The following is a 12,493-nucleotide window of genomic DNA, read 5'->3' on the forward strand; positions in this document are numbered from 1 at the left end:
TGTAATTGTCAGCATTTTTTTATAATTGTAGTCAAACCAACTATGGAGTATATGTCAAATAATATCCTTTTTTTTTTTTACAACACAAATAATATCCATTTACTGTTCATTGGATAGTGCATTATTCCTACTCCCTCTGCCCCCTTTTGATAGTCTCTTATAGACAAATTTTAGTTCCAAAATATTCACCCCATTTGCTTTTTCCAATAACTATTTGTTGTGCCTAAATTTTTACTACAGGTTCAGATTTCTGCAGGCTGCTAGGTTACAGGTTATAGATTGTTATGTGATCAGCTACCTGGTTCCATGTATTAAACAAAATCAAACAAAGATATTTCCAAGGAATATTCTAAGAGAATCCAAGTTTGAACGAAGTCAAAGTTGTTGTAAGCTTTCCTACAATCAAGGAGGAGATATTTCCTACCAAGAATCAGTCAATTGGAAATGTTAAATGTATCTGCACCACAAATCAGTCCACATTCGTTGAAGACCAAATCAAGGAGTCAAACTACTTCTCCTATTTTCATGGAGGACACTCCCAATATTCTCCAACTAACCAGCAGCAAAGAACAAGTCAAAAGGCAATGGATAAGCACAAAGAGAACATGGCATGAATCTCGGAGCTAAACCTGGCAGCTGACTCCTACTTTCAAGGAATCATCAAAGAAGCTGTTACAAGACTTCAAAAGACTCCCCTACTATAAATAGGATGGAAGACCATGGTAAAAACAGAAGATACGAGCCCTGGGCAACATATTTCATAGTCATTAGCAATTAGTATTAAATTACAGATTCATTTCTAGTCACAAAACAACATGTATTGTACCTGTAATTCATTCTCAAACTAGTAGATTGGTGGACTCAACGCCACCCGCAGTTTTTACCCTTATTCCTGGGGTTTTCTGCGTCATCATCTTGTGTCTCTTCTTCCCTTTCCCCTTTGTTCATCTTTCGTAGATTATTCACCCCCATTCTTTGAACCTACGCTATCATTCATATCCTTATTAATCTAGCTGTTGACCTATAGAACCTGGTCGAATCTAGCGAGCAGATTTTGGCCAAAACACTATTACTATTAACTTTTTACTAAAATTCCCTCCAATTTGCAACAATATTTGTGCAAATTTAACTTTCTCATGTAAATTTTATTTTCCCATGTGCTTTTATTACTTTCTCTCTCTATTTTTTTCCATACCCAATGTCAATTTACTTTTTCTATGTATTTTAACTATTCTTTTTTGTGTTTATTAATTCCCGTGAAAAATGCCCATAAAAGGGGAAATTATTTTGGCAAACCCCCAATTGATTTTGGCACACCCCTATGTGAGAGCACAGTTTTTTATGTTCTTCTCACATAGGGGTGTGCCAAAATCAATAAAGGGTGTGCCAAAATCAATTTCCCATAAGAGATTATAAAAATGGGATGGAGGGAGTAATACATAAATATTAAATATGGGGTCTGAATTCATGTTTAAACTCTTCCTTCAACGCCAAAATTTACAATTTACAAGTATCAAATTTCAAGATCCCCGCACCTTTCTCCCATGCTCCTTCACTAATTTCAACAAACTCCAATTTTCCCCAAATTAAAATACAAATTTAATACAAAACAAAACTAATACAAAACAAAATTTGTTTTTTTTATTTCTTGCAAAAATCCACCAAAAAAAAAGTAGCTTTCCAAAAATTGATAAACCTCTAAAAATTTAGAAAAACGACGAGATTTAACAACCCATGTTCTGAGTATATTTTTCCGACACCTTTCTTTTCTCTATCAACTGTTTACGATCGGATCTGAGAATTATTATAAAAATTTTTTAAAAAAAATAAAGAGGAAATATTATTGGGAAATAAAAGCTTTTACACTTTTCGAAGTTCATCACCTCACATTTTTACTCACTCACTCACATGATCACTCTCTTTCTTAGCATTTCCACTTCACTCTTCTTTCCAGGTATTTTCTCTCTATTTTTTGGGGTTATTATTATTTTTTTTTTCACTTTTCTTTGTTAATCATTTTCTGGGTTTTGATAATTGGGGTTTATTTTGATTAATTCTGTAATGGGTATGTTTTTTTTAGTGAACTCTTGATTGTTTGTGTAATGGGTATGTTTTTTTTAGTGAACTCTTGATTGTTTGTGTAATGGGTATGATTATTTTGAATAACTCTGTAATGGGTATTTTTTTTAGTGAGATTTTGATTGTTTGTGTAACGGGTATGATTTTTTTTGGGAATTTTGATTTTATTATTTAGATAATGGGTAACTTTTGATTGATTATGTTATGGGTTTGATTTTTCTTTTTTTCTTTTTTTTTTTTTTTTTTTTGAATTTTTGGTTATTTATGTAATGGTTTGATTTTTTTTTTTGTTTTGTTTTTGTTTTAGTAGTTTTTGATAGGTTGTTTTATGGGTTTTGTTTATTTATTTGTTTTGATTTTTTGAGAAAAATTGATTGATTGTTTAACAGATGATTTTCTTGGGGGAAGATTGATTGAGTAATGAGATTTTCATGCATTGCCTGCGACGTAATCTTTTGGGTTTTCTTGGATTGTAATGTTCTGCCTTTTGATGCTTCAATTAATGGTTACATTGAATTTGTGGATAAGTTTTGTTAATTGGGTCTTATTGATGTATGTCGCGGATAATTGTAGAAATATCAGTATAATATAAAGTAAGTTGGACTTAGATTGGTTATGTTGTTATATGGATTTCACATTACTTTCTTTAATTTATTATTTTGTACCAATAATTTAGGTATTGAGATTGTTTCTGGATTAAATATGTATTTTTGTCAATGATTAACTTAAGACAAGAATCAATTTGGTGAACTGGGTTTTATTGTTACAGGGCGTTAGCATCAACCACATCAATGGAATCTGCTGGTGATGCCCTTAATTTCGTGACGAAACCGCAGAATTCTGCTGGTATGGTTGGCAAAAGTTCTCTTTCTCCTTCAGGTGATTCTCCTGCTACTCAGCTTAGAAAATTTAGCTGCTGCAACTAATACCCTGTAGTATAAACTTTGTTTGCCATTAGAATAGTTTTTGATAACCTCGTTTTTGGTGATGTAGGGGAAAGTTCCAGTGGCAATCAGGTTTCTGGGTTTGAGTCCAAATGTTGCATTAAGCATCCTGTTAAAGATTCTGAGGCTTGTGACTCAAACGGCTCGTTGTGTTCGTCAGCTTTTAGGTTAGACCAAGGGGTAGATGATGGACAGCTAAGTAGCCCGTTAGCTCCTCCATCAGCAATTAGTTATTGCCCTAGCCCTCCAAACAGTTTTCATTCTGCTAACCAATCTATAGAAGCCAAAGATACCATCACAGAAGCAAGTGAATGCCATAGTAGTATCGAGAAATCAAGTGAAAGTGCTGAGAATAGTCAATCCTTTGACTTTGTTGAGAGCAGGAAAGTGAGTAGTGCTTACAGATGCAGCACTGGCAGTGATGTTAGTGATGAAAGCAGCTCTAGTAGCATGAGTAGCACCATGTACAAGCCTCACAAAGTTAATGACGTCAGATGGGTTGCCATCCGCAAAGCTCAATCTCATTATGGGCAACTGCAGTTGAGCCACTTCAGACTTCTGAAGCAATTAGGATGTGGAGACATAGGGAAGGTGTATCTATCTGAATTGGTTGGGACCAGAACTCATTTCGCAATGAAGGTCATGAACAAAGCAGCTTTAGAGAGTCGAAAGAAACTTCTGCGGGCTCAAACGGAGAGAGAGATCCTTCAGTCCCTGGATCATCCATTCCTGCCCACGTTGTATTCACATTTTGAAACAGAGAATCATTCTTGTTTGGTGATGGAGTTCTGCCCTGGAGGTGATCTGCACTCACTTCGGCAGAGACAACCTCATAAATGCTTTCCTGAGCATGCTGCAAGGTGGGATATTCTGTGGCCTTAACAACTACATTTAAGCTTTTTCTAGAATCAGTATTCCCTTTATGCAATACCTTCTTGAAAATTTTGTTGGATCAATCTAATTAATTCATGATTGTTCTGTTACAATATCCCTTAATCTTTCATCAAAGCATTGAGAGCTTGTAGATTATAAAAGTAGTATTCAGAGTATTGTCATCCCTTAAACATTTGATGTGAGCTAGTTTCTGCTGCAAGCCTGCAAATCATTCTCATACCAACCTTATAGCTTATGAACATGCTTCTTAGTAATTTCTTCTGATGCGGAAGTGGATATGATTTAGAAACTGCCTGTGTAGGAAAATAATAATAATTTATTGGTGGTGGTGGTGCTATAGGGGTATGCATCTTTGAAATTGATCACCTACTATTCTGGTCAGGCATGGATTATGAATTATGAGAAGAGATGATAAGCAGGTGTTCATGTTCAATAATTTACAGACATACTGAATCGATTTTTTTCTCTTTTTCTTGATAAAACAATTTGTTTATTTAGATTTCTTTTTTCTCTATAAAATAATTTGTTTATTTAGAAAAAGGTGATTTATAGATATATGTAAATCATTGAATGTCATGTTAATCCAAGAACCAAAAATGTTTTTGTTGGAAAAATTATTTTATAATTAGGTTGAGAATTTTGAATAAGAAGAGAGGTTTTGTGGAAATTCAGCCTTTTTTTTGGCAACAAGCTATCTTTGTTGCCAAAATTACTACAACAATCTTCAAGACTGTGAAAGTGTTTCTTCTACCATGATATACTCGCAGTTTGGCTTTAAACATAGCATATAGTAACTGACCGTAGGATTTGTCCTTGTTTAATATTGTGTTTGTTTAGATTGGTGTTACCTTGTATAGCTGAGTTCTGCTCATGTAGGGCCTTTTAATTTTCATGAGTTGCTTCTTTAAGATTTATTCTAGTTGATATCTGTGTGGATGGTTAGTTTTGCTGTAAAACCAGTCATAGTAACCGTAGAGATGCATGATGAGAAAAAGAAGTAATTCTGTAATTGTATCATATGTTGTAAAAGCTGCCAGACCATCTGGCTGGCTGCTGTTTAACAATATCTTCTCTTTTCCTTGCATTTGTCTCTGAACTAAATATCCTTTACCAATTTGTCATCCATGAACATGAGCATCTTAGGCTATCAGTGCAAACCACTCTTTTTGTCTCAGAACTGGAAGCTGTGTTGTAGAAATATCATTTTGTCAACCATGATCATATAGCTTATCTATTACAATTGCAAACCACAGCTCAAGCTGTTTAAAGGGCCCACTTTTGGATCAAATGGGAGCAAATTTTATTGTAAAGTTTTAAATTTTACGTGGCATATGCATACCTTAAATATGTTTTTTACACCCCCAAACCTATGGAATGGGTATGTAGTGATGCTTGCTAGATTGATATTCTTCTCCCCATACCCCCCCCCTCCCACCTTCTGGATTTGCTACATATTTAACATGGAGAATGGTGTCCATCTTTTGTCAAAGTTTTCTGCTGTTTTTCTTACCTTTTTTTTTTTCAACAGATTTTATGTTGCAGAGATTCTCCTTGCCTTGGAATATCTACATATGCTTGGTATAATCTACCGGGATCTAAAGCCTGAGAATGTCCTGGTTAGAGAAGATGGACATATAATGCTTTCTGATTTTGACCTTTCTTTAAGATGTGCTGTCTGCCCAACTCTTGTTAAATCAGCAAACTCAACCCTTGAGTCCAAAAGCTCAGCATATTGTGCTCAACCTGCTTGTATAGAACCATCTTGTATAATTCAGCCTGCATGTTTCTCGCCTCGTTTCTTATTCAACAAGCATAAAAAAGCAAAGAAACCCAAACCTAAGACTGATCTATATTCTCAAGGCTGCCCTCTGCCTGAACTCCTTGCCGAACCAACAAATGCTCGATCAATGTCATTTGTGGGAACCCATGAGTACTTGGCTCCTGAAATCATTAAAGGTGAAGGTCATGGCAGTGCTGTAGATTGGTGGACCTTTGGAATCTTTCTTTATGAGTTGCTGTTTGGGAAAACACCCTTCAAAGGGCAGGGAAATCATGCTACATTGTTTAATGTAGTAGGCCAGCCCCTAAAATTCCCAGACTCCCCTTCTGTGAGCTTTGCTGCGAGAGACTTGATCAGGGGTTTGCTGGTAAAGGAGCCGCAGCACCGCCTTGCCTATAGGCGTGGTGCCACAGAAATCAAGCAACATCCATTCTTTCAGAGCATTAATTGGGCACTCATTCGCTGTGCTACCCCACCCGATGTTCCCCGGCCTTACACACTGTCACCTATGCCAACTGCCAATCCTCCTGCTACGTCTACCACAGGAGCTAAGGTGCCTGGTCTTGATGGTCCGCCCTCGGGTAATTACGTCCAGATTGATTTCTTCTGATTCTTGGCGATCATTTTGTGTTGGGGGTTTTCTCATTTGTGCTATGGTGGTCTCGATGCGTCACGGACCTCATATGACATCGTTGTTCATAAGGTGAGGGGAACTGCATTAGGCATTTGTTTAAGATACCAAGAACAATATTGAGAAATCGCAAGTATATTGAATAGATAGTGGAATTCATGTATATTTTATATTCTTTTGTCTAACCAAAATTCTTCATTTCTCTGTTAATACAAAATATGATGTTCGCTGATGAGGCTCAGATACAATGTGTAATGCGTGTATTTTTCATATCGTTTACAAAGCAATCTAAATTTTTTTTAAAAATTGGTATATTGAAATTTACTTGTTGAGAAAACCGAATTATATTATAGGGCTATGGTTTAAAATAAACTTGAGACATAATGTATGGTTGGTGCACCCGGGTGCACCATGCGCATGGTGCACCCGAAAAGAACATAAGGTATATTTAAAAGAACATGGGCAAAAAAAGAACATTATATATATTTATAAAGAACATGAGCATAATATGTTCTTTAAGTTTGATGATTATGTTCTTTGAGTTTGAACTATATGTTCTTTATATTATACAATATGTTCTTTATATTATACAATATATTCTTTAATGTATGTACATTAAAAAAAAAAAAAAAATCAATCACTCGAGTAACCAGAAAAAAGAACATGTTCTTTAATGTATTATCATGTTTTTTTTGTAAAGACTTTATGTTCTTTGGCTAGAGGTGATCAAAGTTAGAACGGCCCGACCCAATTTTGGACGGGTTTTGGGCAGAATTTTTTCGCCCCCAAAATCGGGTCGGACCCGACCCTTAAATTTAATTTATTGGGCGGGTTTGGGAATGCGTTTTATGCATTTTAGTTGATTTTTTTACTCGACCCGAAAAGCCCGCATGGCCGGACAATTTTGGGCACAAAAACTTCGGCCCAAAATTTGGTCCGACCCGAGAAGTGAGCTGATTTTTTAACCTTGGCCCGGCCCACCCAATGATCACCTACATCTTTGTCAAACACGAACATGTTCTTTTTTGTCAAATATAATGTTCTTTTTCAAACACGTTCAACACCTAAATAACCATGAAAAATAACATGTTCTTTTTGTAAAGACTTTATGTTTTTTGTAATGTCATGTTCTTGTCAAACACAAACATGTTCTTTTGTCAAACATAGGGAGTATGTTCTTTTTCTAACACTAGCATGTTCTTTTTTTTGCCCATGTTCTTTAAAATATGTCTAATGTTCTTTCCGGGTGCACCATGCGCATGGTGCACCCGGGTGCACTATACTATTTTCAGCACAAGCCAAGTTGTCAAGTTATTATAAATCGGATTCCGTTGAAGTTATAAGACTCTAGGGAAAGGAGTTCATACAAACTAATTAATTCCATGCTACCACGTACGTATCCCATCTTACAACTAGATCAGTATTGTCACGGAGGACAAGAAACTGTTATACTACTAAGCAATAAAATAGAAATTACTTATCTCTTGATGCGTGAACCAAACTGACAATAGCCGCGTTGTGGAGAACCTCTGACCTAAAAAACGATTCCGCGCTATCTCCCGGTGCAGTAGACTAGAAGCGGTCGCCCTCCAGGATAAGCATGGCGCCGGAGTTTTTGTGCACTCACAAACTCGACTGGAATTCATAATAGTTGCCCAGAAAACAAGAACAGTGTTTAGTATTTTAGAGAAGAGAGAAAGGTACGAATTGTTGTGTAATTTGGCTGGGAAAACCACTGAGTATATATAGGCAGATGGGGGAAAATGGATAACATAAAACGTGGGAAAAATCTGGCTAAGAAAGTGACCAGATTAATTTAGCCAGTCAACTAGTAATTTAGGAATTGAATCAGTCAGCTGTAATCAAGGGATTAATGGCTGATTTAATTCCGTAATCCCAACAGTAAAAAAAGAATAATCCCAACAGTCAAAAAAGAATATTCTGTTTAACAAAGAAAGGAAATAAAATTTCTCCAAAAAGATAAGAAGGACCCACGCCCGCGCATCGCATTCCCCAAGACCCCAGCCCGACCCGGCTCTGCTCGGTGCGCGCGCGTGTGTGTGTGGAGTAACACATACCTCCCACTCACTCAACTAAGTAGTGCTAAGGCACTACAATATAAAAACAAGGCAAAACCTTTCTCCCTAACCAATGTGGGACTTTTCCCCTTTCACTTGTTTTTCTCTCTCTCTCTTGTTTTTTCCCCCAAATCTCTTGTTTTTTTTTATCAAGAACTTCCAACAATCCCCCAGGTTCGAAGATATGAAAAAGTAAGGAAGGAAAAATGAATTCTGGCAAAACAAAACAATTGCATAAGTGTCAATGTCTCGCGAATTGAATTAACACATAGTGTACATCAAGCTAGGATCCCTCATTGATGAGCGTCATTTATGGCGCTCAAAAAGAATAAGATTTAGGTCCTTTTTCTATATTTTCTTTCTTTATTTTCATATAATTTTCTTAGTTTTCCTTGTTTTTCTATTTTAATAACTGTAGACACCTAAAAATGTCTCCCCAAAACCAATCCCGATGATGAACAACCTTTCACCGCCATTGTTGGTCGGTTTGAGTATTGTAGGCAATAATTTCAAGCGTTAACCCCCTAGCTTGAACCCCACTGTGATCATACATTAAAGTACGGTCACTACTAGAAAATAGCTGAATTTCGACGGACTGCTTCCGACGGACCCAATATTCCGTCGGAAAAAGGGAAATTTACGACGGATTTTTTTTTCGTCGGAAATTTCCGACATCGATTCCGTCGAAAATCCGTCGGAATAAATATCCGTCGGAATTTTTGTATTTTCCGACGGAATTTTTTGTCGGAAATTACCTTTTCCGACGGATTTATAGTCCGTCGGAATATTCCGTCGGAACATAATTTTTTTTTTTAAAAAAAAAACCATTTCTGCTACAAAACCCTAAACAAACTTGAGAAGCAACCCGCCTATTTTCTCTTCTCCTCTCCACTCTCTCTCTTCTCCCTTTATGTTCCTCTGCTTCTCTCTCCTCTCTCTTCTCCCTCTTATCTTCTACTCTCGATCTCCTCTCCTCCTCTCTAGATCTCTGTCTTTCCTCTTCTCTCTGTTCTCTCTCCTCTCGTTCTCCGTACTTTTCCCTCTTTCGACCACCACACCACGACATCAACAACAACACAACCACCGTCATCAACACCACCGTCATCAACGACCAACACACAAACGACATCAACCAACTACTTGAAAGGTTTTTTAGGCCAAATTCGGCCATGAAAAGTTTAGATCTACACTTTTCATGGCCGAATTTGGCCTTGTTAAACCGTTTCCGTGTTGAAATTCGAAGCATATTTCAATTTTAGGTATGTTTTATGTTTTAATTTTTCGATTTTTGTTTCCGATTATTATTTTTTTTAAATATGGATTTCGGTGGTGGTGGTGGGTGTGGCTGATGTGCGTGCGTTTAGCATTTGCAGTGGTTTGTGGTGGCTGTGAGATCTGGGCTTAGGTGGGGTCGGGTTCGGTCGGGTCCGGGTTAGGGTTTGGGTGTTTAGGTGGGTGGATCTGGGTATGGGTGAGGGTGGGGTATGGGTGTTTTGGTTAGAGTTCGGTCAGGGTGAGGGTAAAGTGGTGGTGGTGCTGTGGATAGGTTAGGGTGGTTGTGGTGGTGGTGCTGTGGATCTGGGTATGGGTGGGGGTGGTGCTGTGGATAGGTTAGGGTTAGGAAGTGAGTGTGGTTGGGGTTGACAAGGGTGTTTTGGGTGGTTGGAGGTTGTCGGTGGGTGGTTGATCTTGTGGTTGTCGGTGGGTGGTAGATCTGGTGGTTGTGGGTGGTAGATTTGGTGGTTATGGGTGGTGGGGTGGTTCTGGACTGCTGATGTTGGGTTTTTTGGTGGTTGGAGGTGGTGATACGCCGTGCCAGTGGTGGCGCGGCGTATTTTTTTTTAAATTTCAGAAAAGCAATTTCCGACGGAAATTCCGTCGAAAATTTTCGACGGAATTGAATCCGTCGGAATTTTACGACGGATTGTTGCAGTACCTGGAAATATTTTTCCGGCGGATAATTCCGTCGGAATAGTGTTTCCGATGGAAAAGTTCATTTTTCCTACAACATCTTTTCCGACAACCTCTTCCGACGGAATTCCGTCGGAAACCCTATTTCCGACGGATTTCAGGGTGTTTCCGACGGAATTTTTCCGTCGGAATTTAGCCTATTTCTAGCAGTGGGTGGCGTCCAAAAGGGAAGAAGATAGAGCAAAAGAGTCGTCAACAAGTTTTAGGAACTTGTAAACCGTTCACAGGGTGAAGGTTACACCCCTTAACGATCCAAGAGATCGTCAACTCCATAAGGTCTAGAACTAAATAAGGGTTCGGGGATGAAGGTACAAATCCAACCTAAAAGAGATTGAACCTGCCCTAATAATAGGCCTCTACTTTATTCAGATCGTATTCATGTGTGCTTTCTGATTAACATACAATCAATAGGATTAACCCTAAACCTGTTTATATATGTTGGTTGAATATTAATGCACAAATAAACTATTATTGGTGATCACTTGAATTATAATCAAATTAACCCTAAACAAGATTATTAATTATCTTATTAAGCGTGATTACAAATACCAATTCCCTTTAAACATGCATAAAAAGCGTGATCAAGCAATAACAATAAATATCAAGCAACATAACAATAATCATAATTATAATTAAAATAATCATGATCATAAATTATAATAATCATAACAACAATCATATCAATCATAATAATAATAATCATAGCAATAATAATCATAATAATAATAACATTCATAATCATCATAAATTATAATCATTATCATGTTCATGTTAATATTAAAGCATAATAATAGCAAGATCCTAGGCATGATACTAAAAAGATTAATAACAAACCCTAGCATGTCACTAAGCAATAAAAAATCAAATCTTTAACCCTAACATGATACTAGCAATCATAAATATTAGGAAGAACATAAGAGGCATCGTAACAATCATATTTAATATTAAAATTACCCTAGACATGATACTAGGAATATCATAATAACAATTTAAACATGATTTCTACATCATAACATCAATAAAAACCATTAAAGTACTTACTTTGATGCCTCGTATATCTTTCAAATAACAAAATACACACGTTAGTAACTTCAAGGTAAATAATAATCAAACAATTAAATTAAATAATTTAAAGAGAGACTTGGGACCAAACCCTCATAAATTAAACTTTTCACGTCTAGAGCGAAGACAACTTCGAATATGGCTAGGTGTTTCTAGATATTGTGAATGTGGAATTTTGTATGTAAAAGCAAGTTTGGAAAAAGAGAGAAAGAGAGAGAATTGAAAACTGGTTGTAGGTGAATGAAGATTAAAATTGGCTGTTGATGAATGAAAACAGATTTTTTAATACGTTATTTATAGAGAAAATCAGCCAAAAAGATAATATTAACAAAACAGAGTCTGGCGCAAGCAAAACAGAGCTGGCGCCAGCACCAGCTCATTGGCGCCAGGTGCCAACACTAGCGCCAGGCGCCAGGTCCCAGTGCCAGGCGCCAATGCCTGGCGTCAGGCGCTAGTCCTGTTTTTGACGCGTTTTCGAAAATCAGATAAATTTGCCGTACTGGAGGATAAAATCGTATCTTTTCCTCGAAAATACTTTTTGATTTTAATTAAAACTCTGAAAAGTCAACAAAAGTCAATTTATCAATGCTAATTGAATTAGGAATGAAAAGAACCTTCTAGAAGAATCTAGAAGACTAAAACCATTCCTAATTGCATTAGGAATGATAAATCATATTAGGCCCTCCCCTAGATCATTGGGTCGCATATAAGGCTCAAACCGGGCCTAGTTTGGTAAATTGGCCATAACTTCCTCAATATTCATCGGAATTGGGCTTATAATATATCGTTGGAAAGCTCTTGTCAAGACCCATCCAACTACACTACTATTGGACCCATATCATGGAATAACCAAACTTGATTGGCTGTTTTCTTAAAATAAGTTTTCAAAAACAGAGAGAAGAGAAAAGAAATTAAAACTTTCCGCAACACTAAACTTTCCACACTTTCATTTCATTCGATTATGATTCGACGTGAAAGGTACTCATCACTGGGTTTGGTTTTAGGGAGACACAAATGGGTGTCTACAGAAGCCCCCACTTTGACTGAGTTAGGA

General features: G+C 36.9%; 1 protein-coding gene across 1 annotated transcript; it reads left to right on the top strand.

Annotated features, from left to right (window-relative positions):
* The first annotated feature begins 1,599 nt into the window (after nucleotides 1-1,599).
* Nucleotides 1,600-6,634, top strand: LOC145557683 (serine/threonine-protein kinase D6PK-like). Its single transcript, XM_081618861.1, has 4 exons — nucleotides 1,600-1,954; nucleotides 2,849-2,958; nucleotides 3,073-3,883; nucleotides 5,446-6,634. Exons 2-4 carry the CDS (start codon nucleotides 2,871-2,873, stop codon nucleotides 6,305-6,307), a joined length of 1,761 nt encoding a protein of 586 aa, XP_081474987.1. The 5' UTR covers nucleotides 1,600-1,954; nucleotides 2,849-2,870; the 3' UTR covers nucleotides 6,308-6,634.
* The last annotated feature ends 5,859 nt before the right edge of the window (nucleotides 6,635-12,493 follow it).

The sequence above is a fragment of the Chenopodium album genome, chromosome 1 (assembly GCF_948465745.1).
Source record: "Chenopodium album chromosome 1, dcCheAlbu1.1, whole genome shotgun sequence".
Taxonomy (NCBI): Eukaryota; Viridiplantae; Streptophyta; class Magnoliopsida; order Caryophyllales; family Amaranthaceae; genus Chenopodium; species Chenopodium album.

Coding starts and splice junctions, on each gene's coding strand:
- LOC145557683 (XM_081618861.1), top strand. CDS start 2,871: ATGGAATCTGCTGGTGATGCCCTTAATTTCGTGACGAAACCGCAGAAT. Junction 2,959..3,072: donor AAGTTCTCTTTCTCCTTCAG/GTGATTCTCCTG, acceptor TTGGTGATGTAG/GGGAAAGTTCCAGTGGCAAT. Junction 3,884..5,445: donor TTTCCTGAGCATGCTGCAAG/GTGGGATATTCT, acceptor TTTTTTCAACAG/ATTTTATGTTGCAGAGATTC.